General features: G+C 42.6%; 1 protein-coding gene across 10 annotated transcripts in view; it reads left to right on the forward strand.

Moving 5' to 3' along the window:
- DYM (dymeclin) overlaps positions 1-18,227 on the forward strand; it is a 250,890-nt gene that overhangs the window by 198,848 nt on the left and 33,815 nt on the right. For all 10 annotated transcript variants that reach the window (XM_087958660.1, XM_087958661.1, XM_087958655.1 and 7 more), the window contains one exon: positions 6,921-7,034. In XM_087958660.1, the coding sequence (XP_087814786.1) occupies positions 6,921-7,034 (114 nt within the window). The remainder of the gene's footprint in view (positions 1-6,920; positions 7,035-18,227) is intronic.

Below are 18,227 nucleotides of genomic sequence, written 5' to 3' on the forward strand. Positions count from 1 at the left end.
ACAATAAAGTTTTCCCCCAAGTTATATAGTTCATTCTCTAAAACCTCCAGCACATTTCCCATCCCCACAAAGCCCAATTATTTCACCCTCCCCCCGTTACTATGGCAGCCGAAAAGATAGCAAGAGAAAGAGAAAGGAGTCTTGAAGGCTGACAGGTGCCTTGGGGTTGTGCCTCGCCATTTTTTTTTCCTTCCTTCCTTCCTTTCTTTTTTTTTTTTTAAATAAGGCTCATGACCATGTGGAACATCTTGGAATCCTTTCTCTTCGCATGACGAAAGCTGTTGGAAAAACCCCAGGGAGCCATCCTGCCAGCTTCCAGAACACAATGGAGATTATTTTGCCAAACTAGGACGTACCATCATCCTTGAGCTCTTTGGTAGAAGGAACCAAGTTAGAGGCTTCACAGCAGAAGCAGGATAGGAAATAAGAGTTCTTCCAAGTCTTTGGAAGTCCAAGTCAATAAGATGAAAAGATAGTCAATCCATCCTGCCCAATCTGATGGCCTCCTCAAGAGTGTACAGCCAATAGCTAAACTAGAGGGCGTCTCTAAGTCTAAAGCTACTCCTTGGTACACGTAGACACCAATTTACATCCTTTTAGTGGCTGTTTGAAGTTACAACGGCACTGAAAAAAAGTGACTTATGACTGTTTTTCACACTTACGACGGTTGCATCATCCCCATGGTCACATGATGATAGCTTGGATGCTTGGCAACTGGCATGTATTTATAACTGTTATGCTGTACCGAGATCATGTGATCCCTTTTCGCAGCCTTCTGGCAAGCAGTGGGGAGGCCAGATTCACTTTAATAACCATGTTACTAACTTAACAGTGACAGTGATTCAACTTAACAATGTTGGCAAAAAAAAGGTCACAAAATGGGGCAAAACTCTCTTCACGGCTGTCTCGCCTGGCAGCCGAAAACTTTTGGGCTCGATTATGGTTGTAAGTCAAGGGCTGCTTATAAAACCAAGGAATCCCTTGCCGAAGAGATTTTAATCACCCCTGTTGCTGCAGAAGAGAGCAAGGAAGACTGCTCGCTTTCCTGTCTCCGTGTCTTCAAATGATGCCGAGGAAAAAAGACCAACAGTTGAAAGATACACCGTGCATCTTATATTCCTAAAGCTGTGTTTAATGTTATTTGCAGAATACATGAATTACGCTTGCTTCGATTTGTGGGTTTGAGCTGCAACAGCTCTAATATTGTGCAGATAAAAACCATCTGGGTCACTTAGTAACCAAGGCTAGTAGGAATTCTGTTTTCATTTATTGCTGAAATCTGTTCCAGAACTAAATGGACTCCCTTTTCTGGCGAGCATGATGGGGTTTTTTTTTTCTTGCAGGCGGTTGCAAAAGCTGGGCTGAAGTCATGCGTGTTATAGAAAGTTGGCTATTTCCTTTGTTGTATCGAGAATTTTCCTACTAGATTCATCGATCTGATAAGCAACAACAACAAAAGATCTCTGAAACTAGAAGGGAAATCTAAATAAGTGCTGAAGAACAATCAGACCTTTTGCTACCGCGTACCATCATCAGTTGTTCGCTTTTGTGGGTGTCTTTGTGTACTCAGAATGCAGAGGGATTATTTTTAAATGATCATTGGTGTTTTAACAGGACCTGTTGGGTTTAAAATGGAGATAGTTATCCTGAGCAGCTGCTACAGATAGTCCTTGATTTACAATTGAGCAGCTGCTACAGATAGTCCTTGACTTACAATTGAGCCCAATATTTTTTGCAACCTTTTTTCACCACAGTTGTTAAGTGAATCACTGCAGTTATATGTTATGTTGGAAGAAAGTTCCAAGTGGGGAAAAAGACACTGGAAACACAGAGGCTCTTTGGAAAGATGGTTTAATGGTGGACAGGACCACATGGCTTGGAGCTCCAAAGTGAAAAGGACAATCTCATGCTTCAAGATGTTGGGTGAAGGAAAAGAAAAGGAGCAAGATGGCTGAGAGACCCTTAGTTATATACCCTCTGTTGGACCTCCCACCCTAGTGTTTCCTGTTCCTGTGTAAGAAATGTATCCCATTGGCTGTCAGACTCTCAGAGATGGGAGTCTTAGCTAACTTTGTAGGCTTTGTCTGGACCACATGACTTCACCTGAGTGCTGGCTGATGCAATCTCCCCAGGCCAGGTGGTGAGATGGGTAGAGGGCTTTGTTATGTAGAATACTCGGCCCAGGCCTTAATGCCCCCCCCCCCCCATTAGCAAAGGTGGGGGTGAGCTGCTGCTTCTGAGGTGAGTTTCTGCTTCTGAGTTTTTACTTCTCTTTTTAGGGGAAATATTCTGCCTTTTTAGTATATCCTAAAATATTTCATTTTCCTAGGAGAGGGGTAGGTTTGAACTTCCAACAATTAGTAACGTGGTTGCTAAATGGATCTGGCTTCCCCATTGACTCTGCTGGTCACATGCCCCGGACGTTGCAACCATCATAAATATATGCCAGTTGTCAAGCGGTTTAATTTTGATCCCACGACCACGGGATGCTGTGATTGTCATTAAGTGTGAAAAAATAGTTTCACACAACTGGCTCAGGAATTCTGGGAGTTGAGCTCCACAGGTCATAAAGGAGCCATGGTTGCCCATCCCTATCCTAGAGAATAATATAGCAAAGTGAAAAAGGCGTAGCAGTGTGCAGCAGCAGCCCAAAAAGCCAATGCAATCCTAAGTTGCATTAACAGAGGGATACAACTAAGATCAAGGGAGGTACTAATACCACTCTAAAAAGCCTTAGTAAGACCACACCTAGAGTACTGCATCCAGTTTTGGTCACCTCACTAAAAAAAAGAGGTTGAGACTCTAGAAAAAGTGCAGAGAAGAGCAACCAGGATGATTAGGGGAGTGGAGGCTAAAACATATGAAGAATGGTTACAGGAACTGGGCATGGCTAGTCTAGGGAAGAGAAGGACCAGGGGAGACAGGAGAGCAGTCTTCCAATATTTGAGTGGCTGCCACAGAGGAGGGGGTCAAGCTATTTTCTAAAGTGCCTGTAGGGCAGACAAGGAAGAATGGATGGAAACTGAACAAGGAGAGATTTAACCTGGAAATAAGGAGAAACTTTCTGACAGGGAGAACAATCAACCCATGGAACAGAAGTTGCCCTCGGAAGTTGTGGGAGCTTCATCACTAGAGACTTTCTTTTTTTTTTTTTTAAATATAGTTTATTAGTTTTTACAATTAAAACCAACCAACAATACATACACAAATAAGCAAAGGAAAAGAAAGGAAGAAAGAGAAGGAAAGAAGGAAAAAATTTAGAAAAAAGAAAGAAAAAGAAAAAAGGAAAAAAGAAAAAAAAGAGACTAGAGACCTTCAAGAAGAGATTGAACTGTCATTTGTCAGAAATGGTGTAGGGTCTCCCGCTTGGGCGGGTGGGGGGGTTGGAGTAGATGACCTATAAGGTCCCTTCCAACTCTGATTATCAGATTAAAAAAGGCATATTTATTGCAAGTGCTATTTGTGATGTAGCATTGTAAAAAAAAAAAAGTCTCCTTCTAACTGGTTGCTTTTCACATTTTTGAAAGAAATGTGTTTAGGATTTTCAGTAAGAAATCATTAGAATCAGCAAAGTGTGTACTAACTACTGAGTAAAGGTGTTTTTTTTTCCCTACTGAATTTCTCATTTGCTTTGCACTTGTTTCTCCAGAGCCTTGGGTGCTGCTGCCCCAGATTAGGGAGGCAGCCTCTGTAGTTTGCTTGCAGGAATGGTGTGTCTCATTTGAATCCTTGAATAATCAGCCCATCAGCTCTCTTTTTGTTTTACTAATAGCAGCAGAGTTGTAAAGGTCTAATGAGCCTTAATGGCTCCAGGTGGGTGTCTAACTCTGGAGTACAAAGGAATCGCAAGCAGCAAACCATTTCCAAGTCCTTGAAGGAGATGATTAAAGGCATGTTAGCAGTCTCAATGGCAGGGCCAGTATTCCTGTCTACCTGATTTCTCAAGATAAGGTGTGTATTTAGAGGCATTGTTAGACTGGTTGAGATCCCTTTCAGAATAACAGGGTTGGAAGGGATCTTGGAGATCTTCTAGTCCAGAGGCCTTCAAACTTGACAGCTTTAAGACTTGTGGACTTCAACTCCCAGAATTCCTCTTCCAGTCATGTTAGCTCAGGAATTCTGGGAGTTCAGGTCTACAAGTCTTAAACTTGCCAAGTTTGAAGACCCTTGTTCTAGTCCAACCTCCTGCTCAGGCAGGAAACCCTATGGCTGTCCAAGCTTTTCTTAAAAACCTCCTCATAACTTTTGGAGGCGAGCCATTCCACTGATTAATTGTTCTAACTGTCAGGAAATTTCTCCTTAGTTCTAAGTTGCTTCTCTCCTTGATTAGTTTCCCTCCATTGCTTCTTGTTCTGCCCTCAGGTGCTTTGGAGAATAGCTTGACTCCCTCTTTTTTGTGGCAGCCCCTGAGATATTGGAAGACTGCTATCATGTCACCCCTGGTCCTTCTTTTCATTAAGCTAAACATACCCAATTTCTGCAACCATTCTTCATATGTTTTAGCCTCCAGTCCCCTAATCATCTTTGTTGCTCTTCTCAGCACTCTTTCTAGAGTCTGAACATCTTTTTTTACATCATGGTGACCAAAACTGGATAAATATTCCAGGTGTGATTTTACCAAGGCATTATAAAGTGGTAGTAACACTTCATGTGATCTTGATTCTATCCCTCTGTTAATGCAGCCTATGACTGCCTTGGCTTTTTTTGGCAGTAGAAGCACACTGCTGGCTCATATTTAATTGATTGTCCACTGGGACTCCAAGACCCCTCTCGCAGTTACTACACTGTTGAGCCAGGTACCACCTATTCTATACTTGTGCATTTGTTTTTTCTTGCCCTAAATATAAAACCTTACTTTTCTTATAATGCACTGCAAGACCAAAGCAAGCATTGAAGTGGAAGTTAAAGGAAGTGCAAATTGGATATCCCAAAGGTGCTTTTCAAAAGGCTGCTGGAATTTCTTAGTAAGCTAATTAAAGTGGTTAAATGTTTTGCAGAGTTGTAAGCAACTGGGTTGATGCCACTGAGAACAGGTCTCAGTGGAGTTCCCTCTTCGTGGATTTTGGGGCGTCCATGTATATATGGAGTGGCTTCCCCAGGGTAAAGGCGGTAGTATTGTGGCTTATCAATGACATCGGTGATTATTATAGGACAGTGCTGGTTAACCTTTTTGGGCTCCTATGCCAAAAATTTCATGTGTGCGCTCGCTCGCGTACCAGCACCCAGAAGGCAATGCGCGCAGTCCCTCCCACGTCTCCTGCGCATGTGCGCACAATACCCCTTCTTACCTGCACTGCGCCTCCCAGCTGATTTTCGGCCCGTTTGAGGCCTTTTTCGACCTGCCAGATGCTTGAGGGAAGCCTCTGTAGGCTTTGCAGGCCGAAAGATGGGCCCATTTTGTCACTTCCGGTATTTCCGGAAACACAGGAAGTGACAAAACGGGCCTATTTAAGACTTGTGGATTTCAACTCCCAGAATTCCTGAGCTAACATGACTGGAGGAGGAATTCTGGGAGTTGAAATCCACAAGTCTTAAAGCTGTCAAGTTTGAAGACCCCTGGTATACCATTTCAGACAAATGGTTAAATTAAACTGATAAATCAGTTTAATTAGACCTTCATGTGTAACCCTTGTCTTTCACACCTGACAGAAACTTACCTTTTTGTAAATGTGGTGTTTTCTACTGACCAACATTTGGGTACTTAACAACTCCCTCTCAAATGACTCCCATAAGAGTCATTTTGCAACAAAGTAATTATTTTAAGAAACTGGCATATGGTGTTAGTTGTTCTGACCCAAACCCTTGTCCAATAAAACAAACACGAACCAAAGGGAACAGAAACCTTTTAATGATTCTTACGAATCCATGGTTAAATGGCTGCTGCAAACTAATTAACTTTGATAAGCACGAGCCTCGCCAAAAACTTTGTGAGGCTGCCAAAAATAACAGATAAGGTTGCCTAGAAATATTTTACAACACAACAGTCTTCAAATACCAACTAAGATACTGCAGTGCCCACGAGGCTGGAGTTTCAAAATGTCTTTGCTTCCTGCGAAGAATGTCCGATTCACAGCTGGCTTTTATCTTCTTGAAGGAGGAGCCATTAACTTGCAGCCTTACTCCCGAGTCGCCCTGCTGCTGCAGCTGCTCTTTCCTGCAAGCAGCCCTGCGCGCACGCGCACTTGGCACAGGCTCCTCGGGAACCTCCTCATTGCTGCTGCCAGCCCCCACAATCTCTGAAGGCAGCAGTCCACTCCCTAATGGTCCTGGCCCCTCATCTGAGTCCTCGCTCTCCTCAGCCGTCTGCACCTGCTGCTGGCTAATCACAACACTAGTATGCACAAATGACTAAGGCAGTAGAAAGTTAATAATGATAAGATTTGAATGGAGGTCATTGTGGGTATTTTCACCTTAATTTCCTGATCTCTGTGCTATACTGCAGTGGTTCTCAACCTGTGTTCTGTGGAAGCCTGTGGGAGGGGGGGCGCGATATCACAGGAGGTCAGCAAAAGTTTGAAGAAATGTTATGATTTATATCTTGAGTTAAGTCTTGGGGGTCCGTGGCCACTAACGATATTTAAAAAAGATCCGTGGTGAAGAAAAGGATGAGAACCATTGCTGTACAATTATATGGACATTGTTGGATCCCAATTCTCAAATAAGAAGCAGATTTGAAACAATACTTAAATTCTGGCTCACTTGCTTTATAAATATTTAGTCTTAGTTTCAGTCTGGCATTCAACTATATAGTTGGCGACTTCCCATTAAGAAACCGCTCATTAACCGCTATATAGTTGGCGAGTTCCCATTAAGAAACATCATGCAGTTGTGCAGATTTTCAAATTTTGTTTTTTAATGTGGCGGACAGATTCCGGGCACAGATTCTTTAAATCATGTCTTTATCTCCTGTTTCATTCAAGGTGATCAGCTTCTTTAGCTCACGGATCGACCATCCTGGAGCTGCGCTGTCAGTGGAACGGGTACTCGAAATTATCAAGCAGGGAGCTGTCGCCCTACCCAAAGCCAGGCTCCGGGTGAGTGTGGCAAAACTAATTTTAAGAAAACTTTCTGTTTTTCAGATTCCTGAAATTTCTTGCACGGAGAAACTTTCCTTCCTTGTTTTTACATCATATACCCAAAATCCCGAAAATAGTTTTTTTCCCCTAATATTCTTAAGGTAGATGGCAGAGAGACAGGGTCTCCAGCTATTTAGGCTGCTGTAAATTCACCCTAGTGCTTTGAATTAGCAATAGCAATAGCACTTTGACTTATATACCGCTTCACAATGTTTTACAGCACTCTCTGGGTGGTTTACAATGTCGGCATACTGCCCCCAACAATCTGGGTCCTCATTTTTATCGACCTCGGAAGGCTGAGTCAACTTTGAGCTGGTCAGGATTTAACTCCTGGCAGTGGGCAGAGTTTGCCTGCAATACTGCACATTCTAACCGCTGGTCCACCAAGGCTACAGAATTGGGCTAAAATAGACAGTCATTGCTGTGTATTGAGAACTAGCAGAGTATGGATTGTTTCTGGTGTTGGAAGAATAACTTGGGGTTCCAACTCGAGCTGGGATTGCAGAAGAATAAATAAAAATTGAGATTCAGACAGAAAGAAAAAATAAAAACAGTTTGCTTTTAGGACAGGCTGCTCAGAAATGGGGTTCAGTGGCAGATTTTTTAATAGGGGGAACCTGAAGTGTCTACATCTGATTCTAGGGTGACGAGGAGCGTGTGTGTGGGTGTACGTGTGTATGTTTATTCTGGTGAATATGCAGTTCCTCTGGGAGAACTAATTTATTTAATTCTGTGGTTGCAGACCTTATCCTTTGATAAGGATAAGGATAACCAAAGTCAACACAAGACAAACTCACGTTTGCTCCTAGCAGACACCGCACTCAGCATGCATCTCTTTTAAACTCTCTTCCCAGGTGTGGCTAATGAAGGGAATCAGGACCCTTTCCTCCCCCGTAAGCCACGCAACCCACACTGCTCTCTTCTCCGTTCCTCCCTGTGTGCCCTAGGATGAAGAGGGGGTGGGCCTGGGTCTTCCTCTGAATTCCCTCTCCCTTGATCTACCTCTCCCCTGCTCTGCCCAGCTGGACTTTGCCCTTCCCCAGTTTCTTCCACGACCAACGGAGCCACACTCCCACTCCCTGTCAGCTGTTCGGCTTCCCCTCCGAGTCAGATTCTGACAGGAGCATGACAAGTCACATGATCCAATCAACGTGTTGGCTGGTTGACTGGTAACGTCACTCTGCCTCTCTCCGACCACCTGTGGGACTGTCCTTGGTTCCCAAGAGAAAGTATTTTGTTTTGGCTACAAACCCCCTCTATCTCTACTCCCTAACCCTCAGTTCCAGTGTGGCAACACTGAAGCTAGAAAATGGCCTCACTCAGTCCAACTTCAGGGCTGTTACACTGCAGTTTTTAAGTTAATAACAGGGTTGTAAAGTGAATCTGGCTTCCCCATTGACTTTGTCTGGACAGGAGGTTGTGATCACATGACCCCAGGACCCTGCAACCGGCATAAGTACATGCCAGTTGCCAAGTGCCTGAATTCTGGTCACATGACTATGGAGATGCTGGAGTGGTTTTAAGTGTGCAAAATGCTCCCTTTTTTCAGTGCCGTTGTAACTTCGAACGGTCGCTAAAGGTAACTGTTGTAAGCCGAGGACTATTTTTATACCTCAAAACGACATATTGGAATCGATAATTGCCCCGTTAGGAGATGCAGGAGGTTCAAATAAGCAGGCCTGCTATTTAGAGTAACATCATACACAGGAACAAACTGTAAATTAAGATAACAAGGACTTACATTTGTTTAGATAATTGAGAAGACAATGTTTATATACTGCAAATGTAACTAAGGATACTTGGATGTCTGATCCTCCACTCGCTTTCCCACAGAACATAAATGGTGTGTGATGTTCTTAACGTTTTGTTGAATATTCCAACTCAGTGGTGGGTCATTGCAGATCCCTAAGAGGGGAAGATCCTGCAGAAAAATTCCTGTGCTGTTCTTTCAGAAGACCCTGCTACCCACTACAAGACTTTTAAGTTCAGATATATCTAAGCACAGACAGGTAGTCCTCAATTTACGATTACAATCGAGCCCAAAATTTCTGCTGCTAAGTGAGACATTTGTTAAGTGAGTTTTGCCTGCATTTTGCGACATTTCTTTCCCCAAATGTTAAGTGAAACACTCAGTTGTTAAGTTAGCACAACGGCTGTTCAATGAATTTGGCTTCCCCATGGACATTGCTTGTCGCGAGGGGTACGGTGGCCTAGAGGTAGAGCTCTCATCTCACAATCAGGAGGCTGTGAGTTCGATCCTAGCTACAGGCAGATATTTCTCCCCCTGGGCATGATGAAGCATGCTCTCATAGAACAAGTAGGAAAAAAGTTGGAATCCCACCACTGTCTGCTGAATATAACTCCGCATTGGCGACAGGAAGGGCATCCAGCCAGTAAACACTCAGCTCCATTCAGTTGCCCTGACTCCACCCTGGCAAGGGATGAAGGTGTCATTAAAAGGGGAGGAGAATGATTGACACCGCTTGTCCCAAGGTCATAAAAGGTGATCCTATGACCCTCCCCTCAAAACACTGCAACCGTCATAAGTATGAGTCAGTTGCCAAGCCTCTGAATTTTGATTGTATGATCGTGGGGATGCCATGACAGTCATAAGTGTGAAAAACGGCCAGCCTTTTATCAGTGCAGTTGAAACTTTGGATGGTCACTAAATGAACTGTTTGTAAATCGAGGCAACTGGCATGTGTTTATGGTGGTTGCAGCATCCTGGGGTCATTTGGTCACCTTTTGTGACCTTCTGACAAGCAACGGGGAAACCAAATTCACTTAAGAAGTAAGGTACTAACACCGCTCTATAAAGCCTTAGTAAGACCACACCTAGAATACTGCATCCAGTTTTGGTCACCACATTTTAAAAAAGATGTTGAGACTCTAGAAAAAGTGCAGAGAAGAGCAACCAGGATGATTAGGGGACTGGAGGCTAAAAGATACGAAAAACGGTTGCAGGAACTGGGCCTGGCTAGTCTAGGGAAGAGAAGGACCAAGGGAGACAGGAGAGCAGTCTTCCAATATTTGAGGGGCTGCCACAGAGAGGAGGGAGGGGTCAATATATTTTCTAAAGTGCCTGTAGGCCAGACAAGGAATAATGGATGGAAACTGAACAAGGAGAGATTCAATCTAGAAATAAGGAGAAACTTTCTGACCGTGAGAACAATCAACCCATGGAACAGAAGTTGCCCTCGGAAGTTGTGGGAGCACCATCACTTGAGACTTTCAAGAAGAGATTGGACTGCCATCTGTCAGAAATGGTGTAGGATCTCCCATTTGGGCGGGGGGTTGGGCTAGATGACCTACAATGTCCCTTCCAACTCTGATTATCTGTTATCTGTTAACAACTGTGTTACTAACTTAATAACTGCAGTGATTCACTTAACAATTTAAGTCAATGGGGGAAGCCAGGTGCCAGATTCACTTAAACAACCGGGTTAACCAATCTAACATCCGCTCTGAATCGCATAACAACCATAGCGAAAAAGGCCATAAGTTCAGATACACCTAACCGCATACAAGGTAGCTCTCAATAACGACCACAATCGAGCCCCGGGATTTCTGTTGCCAAGCGAGAGGTCGTCGAGTAAGTCTTGCCCCACTTTTATGACCTTTCTTGGCTACCGTTGGGTTCTTAAGTCGAGGAGCCCACCTGTCAAAGAGCTGCAGAGAGCGAAAGGCATTTATTTGGCAAGTCAAGGTCTCGAGAACTGGGAAAGGAGGCGGCAGCCTCTTGCTCTGACTGGTGTTCAAGATAAGTGCAACATAATTAGCTGTCAGTTTAAAAGGGCTGCTGGCTGTTGTTGGGTTTGTTTTTTTTGTTTTTTTGCTGTCTCCTGCAGGAGAAGTCCAAACTGGGTAATTAACCGCCTTAGATGATAGCAGCGGGAGCCGGGAGATAAAAGGGCAGGTGTTGAAATATCCAGCTCTTAAGTATTTTTCCCTTCACCTTGTGGGAGGAGGAGATAAAACAACCACGTTAATAGGCCTGGGTCTCCGGGGTTGGGGAGGCGGCAGCATTCAAAGATAGAGCTGTCTCCTTCCCTAGACAAGGCGGCCCACACTTGCAGGCTTTCCATTTTATGGCAGAAGATTATGAGAAGGAGGCACTTGAAGATCTGGGCGATTAGTCCAAGTGGCGTTGGGTCTTCCCTGTTATCCTTTTTCCCCCACTTCCAAAGTTCAGAGTCTCTGTCTGTCTGTCTGTCTGTCTCTTTCTCTCTCTCTCTCTCTCTCCCCCTCCCTCGCTCTGTCTCTCTTTCTCTTTCCTGTATCTCTCTTTTCTCTCTCTCTCTCCCTTCCTCCTCTTTTCTCTGTGTCTCTCTTTCTTTTTCCTCTATTTCTCCCTCCCTCCCTCCCTCTTTCTCTCTTCTCTCTCTCTCTCCTGTCTCTCTTTCTCTCTCTCTCCTCCCTCTATTCTCTTTCTCTCTTTTTCCTCTCTCTCTTTCTCTCTCCTCTCCCTCACGCTGTCTCTTTCTCTCTCTCCCTCCCCTCTCTCTCTTTTTCCTGTATCTCTCTCCTGTCTCTCTTTCTCTCTCTCTCTCCCTCCTCCCTCCCTCCCTCCCTCTGTCTTTCTTCTCTCTCTCTCTCCCTCTCCTCTGTCTCTCTTTCTCTTTCCTGTATCTCTCTACTGTCTCTCTCTCTCTCTCTCTCTCCTGTCTCTCTCTCTTTTCTCTCTCTCTCTCCCTTCCCCCTCTCTTTTCTCTGTCTCTCTCTTTCTTTTTTCTCTATTTTTCTCTCCCTCCCTCCCTCTCTCTCTTTCTCTCTTTCTCCTGTTTCTCTTTTCTCTCTCTTTCTCTCCCTCTCCCTCTGTCTCTCTTTCTCTCTCTCTCTCTCCTGTCTCTCTCTTTTCTCTCTCTCTCCCTTCCCCCTCTTTTCTCTCTCTCTCTTTTTCCTCTATTTCTTTCTCCCTCCCTCCCTCTTTCTCTTTCTCTCTCTCTTTCTCTCTCTTTCTCTCTCCCTCCCTCCCTCTGTCTCTCTTTCTCTTTCCTGTATCTCTCTCCTGTCTCTCTCTCTCTCTCCTCTGTCTCTTTTCTCTCTCTCTCTTTTTCCTCTATTTCTCTCTCCCTCCCTCCCTCTTTCTCTCTCTCTCTCTCTCTCCTGTCTCTCTTTTCTCTCTCTCTCTCTCTCTCTCTCTCCCTCCCCTCCCTCCCTCTGTCTCTCTTTCTTTTTCCTGTATCTCTCTACTGTCTCTCTTTCTCTCTCTCTTTCTCCCTCCCTCTGTCTCTCTTTCTCTTTCCTGTATCTTTCTCCTGTCTCTGTCTCTCTTCTCTCTCTCTCTCTCTCTTTTTCCTCTCTTTCTCTCTCTTCCTCCCTCCCTCTTTTCTCTCTCTCCTGTCTCTCTTTCTCTCTCTCTCCCTCCCTCCTCTCTATTCTCTCTCTCTCTTTTTCCTCTCTCTCTTTCTCTCTCCCTCCCTCCCGCTGTCTCCTTCTCTCTCTCCCTCCCCCTCTCTCTCTCTCTTTTTCCTGTATCTCTCTCCTGTCTCTCTTTTCTCTCTCTCCTGTCTCTCTCTTCTCTCTCTCTCTCTCTCCCCCCTCTTTTCTCTCTCTCTCTCTCCTTCCCCTTCCCCCTTCCTTCCTTTGGGTGAAAGGATCTCTGGTTTGAGGATTTGGGACTCAGGGAAAGCGAAACCCTATCTGGGAGTTATCTAAGCATTTTTTGTGAAGGTTAGGCCCAATAGCTGCCCTCCCCCCCCCTTTTGGGGTAATATGTGGGTTAACCTGTTCCGAATGCCAGACGTTTACTAACTGGAAGCTGATGTTCAACTTTATGGGCTACATAGCCTTTAAAGAGATCGCATTCAAATGCTTTTGAAAGAAATTTCCTGCCTGTTGATCTATTTGAAGAGAAAACATTTATTTTATAAATGGTTTTTCCCCTCTTGGGTTTCCCAGTTTTATTTGTCCATTGCTCTGGGTGGTGGTGGTTGTTGTTGTTTTTAAAGTAATTATTATTCCTTTGTCTTCCCACATACTACCCGTAACTTGCTGTATTATTTATGCCTGCATCGCATAGAATAGCTCGTGTTTGTTAAATCTTTCTTAGCAGAGCATTGAAATCCGTCCCTTAAAATTCAAACTGGAAAGGGAAAAATCGTGCTCTGTTCAGTTTATTTGTATGCAAATCCTCTTTCCCTCCAGTCCAAAATATGGGCTTTCCCCTCCCAGCAGATGACTACAAATGCACTAAATTTTCGGGGGCAGGGGAGCCCCTCCAAAACTAGCTACAGGGATGAATAACCAAAGGAGGCTCTTAGAATTAGTACATTCTTAATCCCAAAATGAATATTACAAAATGGATGTACAATTCCTTTGGATAAGATAACTATGCCTGGTCTGTTAGTAAGAATCTCCAAAAGCAAGCATTTATAATCCTCAAGCTATTGTAGCTACAGGACTACAGGAACAGAAAAATACTACTTTTTTTCCCCCCATGGGGAAAATTACAGTTTTGAATTTTGAAATATAAGCTTGAGAATAGGTGGCTAAGATTTAAACGTACAGAAAGAAAGATTAATTTGAGAGGCGTAACAATTTATGCTTGGTTGGCTTGGTTCGTGAAGTGGTTTCAAGAAGAATCTGGATTGGTTCTCCCGGATCTGTGAATACCGATAGTCCTCGGCTTACAACAGTTCATTTAGTGACCATTCAAAATTACAGTGGCACTGAAAATAGTGATTTATGAACATCTTTTCATATTTACGACCGTTTCAGCATCCTCGTGGTCACGTGATCAAAATTCAGACATTTGGCGACTGATTTCATATTTATGACAGTTGCAAATGTCCCAGGATCATATCATCAGCTTTTGTGACCTTCTGACAAGCAAAGTCAATGGGGAAGCCTAGTTTCATTGAACAACCATGTTACTAACTTAACAATTGCAGTGATTCATTGTGGCAAGAAAGGTCGTAAAATGGGGCAAGATTTTAAAAATGTTTCGCTTAGCAACATAAATTTTGGGCTCAATTGTAGTTGGAAGTTGAGGACTACCTGTACTTGAATGATATGTCTATACTGGACTAAATTCCAAGACAGGATGTGTTCTGGCCAAGGATTCCGAGACCGTAATTACGCACACGCTTATTTTAAAAACAAGACTTATTTTATTACAACACTGCAAATTGTTTTCATTCCCAGCCGGTAATGAATCTCAAACAGTCCCTCGAGATAAGCACCCACCTTTCTTTTCTGTGAAGTGCTGCCAATAACAGAAGTGAACTAGAAAAAAAAAACCAACCAAAGTACAAGGAGTTTCAAGAATGAATCTGAACCGAACGAACAATTTTGCTTCCTGCAAAGTTTTTGTCATCTTGGTCTGACCTTTATACCTGATGGGAGGAGCAATCACCTCCCAGCCTTACTCCCGAGTCGCCCCTTTTGTTTCAGCTGCTCTTGCCTTCTAGCAGCTCTGTGCTCGCGCACACTGGGAACAGGCTCCCTTTGTTCCTCTGCCTCGCTGCTGCCAGACTCCGAAGGCTCCGGAGTCAGCAACCCACTTCCAGATGGTCCTGGCCCCATTTCTGCATCGGATGCACGACCCTCGTCCGAGTCCTTTCCAGACTCCCTGACTGGTCCCCGTTCTTCCCCACTGTCCAATTCTGTTGCCATCTGCACAGGCTGGCAGCGAACCACAACAGGATGTGAATAGGGCTACTAGATGGATTTTTTCCCCTTCTGGTTACACATTGTCTCTGGGCAGTTTATAATCTCTCTTTTTTTGGACATAGGAGTGTGGAGTGAGTGAAATCTTTCTCTTTTTATTTTTTTAGCCTTAGCTGGCAGGCAGATCTGATGGACTTCAATTCCTATCATCTGGTCTTCTAGAGAAAACTCTTTAGATCTTCATAGGATACATTAATGCAGACCCTAGATAAGCATTGGGTATAAATGGTCTTAATTTGGTTTCCTTTGCTGAATGTGAGTTGGACTCAGTGACCTTTTATTACTGTAATAATTCCCAGCACACCCTATTGCTGAAATCTAAACCTGCTAGAAAAGATTAAAGCAATTGCATTTTGACAGATGGTTATATGAAATATCCACAAAAATGAATTTCTGGAGAGTTGAAAATGTCATCAACATAGCAAATAAAATATCTCTTCTTGACTTAAAAATATCAGGGAAGTCTAAAGTTTCCTGAAAAAGTTTTTTTTTAAAGTCTCGTTCATTGCAAGGATTAGTTTATTTTGCTGCTAGAAAGAGAAGTTATTTTTCCACATAAGGTCCTAGTTACATTTAAGATTGGTCAAAGGATTGCTTGATTTAACAGCAGTGGTGTTTATCATGGCATCCATAACCTCTGTATAATTCTGCAAGCGAATTATACATGTGTTGAAATGACCTTATTTATATATTATTGTTAATGCTTGAAACACGGGATGTGCACTCTTACCTCACCCCAGGTATCAATAAGCCCTCACAATACTCTAGTGCATATTTCAATAAATATAGCTATAGAGAAAGAGAAGTCGACCAGATGGGCTGTGGGAAATTTATTTTTAAATTGTGAATAACCAGAGAATTCAAAGCACCTGAAGTTTGCTTATATATTGTAGCTGCCATTCAGTTCTGGAGTTAAACAATATTCCTGATTTTGTTTAGATCAAAGCATTAAGCATGATAATTAAACCAGTGTAGCGGTTTAGGTGCTGGCCTAGAAAACAGGAGGCTGAGAGTTCTAGTCCTGCCTTAGGCATGAAATCCAAGTAGGTGACTTTGGGTCAAACACCAGGAGATGATGAGTTCTAGACTTACCATTGGCACGAAAGCTAGCTGGGTGACTTCAACCCAACCTACCTCACAAGGTTGTTGTTGGGGGGAAATAGGAGGAGTAAGGCATAATAACATTATACTTATTATGTAATAAAATCTAATACATACATTATCTATGTCAGCATTCCTCCATCTCAACAGCTTTAAGCTGTGCTGATTTCAACTCCCAGAATTCCCCAGCTGAGACACGGAGATGGAGAAATTTACGTTCTGGAGAAGAGATATCAGACAGGCAGCGATAGGGGAATGTGCCACTCAGGAGGCAGAAATGCTGACTAATGCAAGGCAGAATGACTTAATGTATTTTACTTGTCTTTCTAGCCTTAAAGCTATAAAAAGTCCTCTCATGCTTCAATGGTACCCTTTGGTCCTTGTTGAAGAAGGAGTGTAAGCCCAGCTTTTCCCTCTCAACATGGGCAAAGGCCATTAACGAGAATTCCTTGAATTTGTGCCATGAAAGCTCATTCATATAGTATCCGATTTTTATGGTAAGCAAGCCACAGAATTCTGTGACAGAACATAATTACCCAGCTTTTCCGCTTTAGGGAGCGCTCCATAAAACATTTTTCTTTGTAACTTAACAACCTTATTTTTGTCCTGCATCCAAGAATGTGAGGAGTAAGTTGCTTAGCATTTTGCATAGCGGCAGCTAAGCCGCCACTAATGGTTACCAAGGAGCGGGAGTTTGATCTTTAGGAAAAATCCTATTTATTTATATTTAATCAATTTATATACCATCTCAGTCATGAAGGCAAATAACTGGGTTCTTTATAGCTTTGGAAGAGCCCCCATGCATGGGTGTACTGTAAGAAGGATTTTTAAGAGAGAGCCCCTGAAAACAACCCTGCAGAATTTTATGTCACAGTTTCAATTTATTACGCCCAAAAGGGACAAATACTTTGTGCTACGAGCTTTTCCCACATCAGGTAATGTGGGCTTTAGTTGCATGCCATTTGTGCTTCAATAAATGTGTTAACCAGGAAAGTTATCAGCAAGAGTCTTATTTTTGTTTACTTGTTTATTTCTCAGAATGAATGTAAACTGTGAGGTCCTTGGTGCTCTCTGAGCTTGGTGGTTTCGTTGCAGACGTTTTATTACCAAACTAGGTAACATCATCAGTGCACTCATAATGTTACCTAGCTTGGTAATGAAACGTCTGCAGGAAAACCACTAAGCTCAGAGAGCACCAAGGGCCCTACAGTTCAACCCTGAGCTATAAATATTCTCTTCTAAGGATATAAAATATGATGCACACTCTCCCCCCAACATTCACCTCTGAATGCAAAATTCTTCCAATGAAATGGTAAAGTATCACGGGTAATGCCTGCCATATTGTTCCTTCAGCATACGGAGTTGTTAACTGCAAGTTGCTGTGATGGACGCAACCATAGATAGCTTAGGAAAAGATTCCAGAGAAATATATGAAAAATAATTGTTTTCTTTGGTTGCTGGACATAACAATAAAAGGGTACCCTTTTTTTGAGGGGATGTAGAAGTGGTTTTCACAAAAGGGAATGCCTAAGCTTCTCATCCTCTGCTTATAAAATTCCTGAGAGGGCTGCCCTTTTAAAACATTTATTTATTTTTTAAATAGTGAAGCACCATAACGATAAACAAAAACCCTGCATTACCAACAGAGAAAAAAAGGTGTATCATGATTATACTGTACACTGAAAAAAGGAATTGTAAATATAGTGATTAGGAAACTAAAAATGACAAAAGAAAAAAAATCTATGCAATGACAATAGATAACAATATAAAATTAATGCAGTCCTTGCATTTATTCTTAAATATAGACTGATTTCTGCCAATGTACACTGTCCTCTTCCAATTTATAGATCACTAAGACTTTTCAGCTAGATAACAAATTCATTTCCTGGATCTGTTCCTTAAAATCAGAAAAATACGTTTCTTTCTAGTTATATCAAATTATCCTCTTTGCCATGCTCCTAGATCTGTAAAGCCAAAGCTGTTGATGAGATGGTAGAGTCTGTATTTTAGGAATATAAATCTATATAAATGTTAATAAATTTAATAAATAAGGCTCAACATCCCATCAAGATCCTTAACTATAATATTTCTTCCTAGCTGAAACATCTTCCTAATTAGCACCAGTTAGCCAAACAGCAAACCAAAGGAATTGTTAATTTGAAATTTAATAAATCAATAAATTGCTAATTTATCAGCAAAGATAATTGCTGATGTGGCAGTTATCTTCTGGTTCTTCACAGTGGTATTAAAGTGGCATGCTATTTTGTTGAAGCATATTTTACAATCTTTACACTATAGATAAACAACCATTCAATGTTCAATGTGATTAAACAACCCTTCAATGTTACAATGGCATTGAAAGAAGTGGCTTACAAGAGG

The sequence above is a fragment of the Notechis scutatus genome, chromosome 2 (assembly GCF_049901735.1).
Source record: "Notechis scutatus isolate UNSWTSFEM ecotype Mainland chromosome 2, rNotScu1.2, whole genome shotgun sequence".
In the NCBI taxonomy this organism is placed as follows: Eukaryota; Metazoa; Chordata; class Lepidosauria; order Squamata; family Elapidae; genus Notechis; species Notechis scutatus.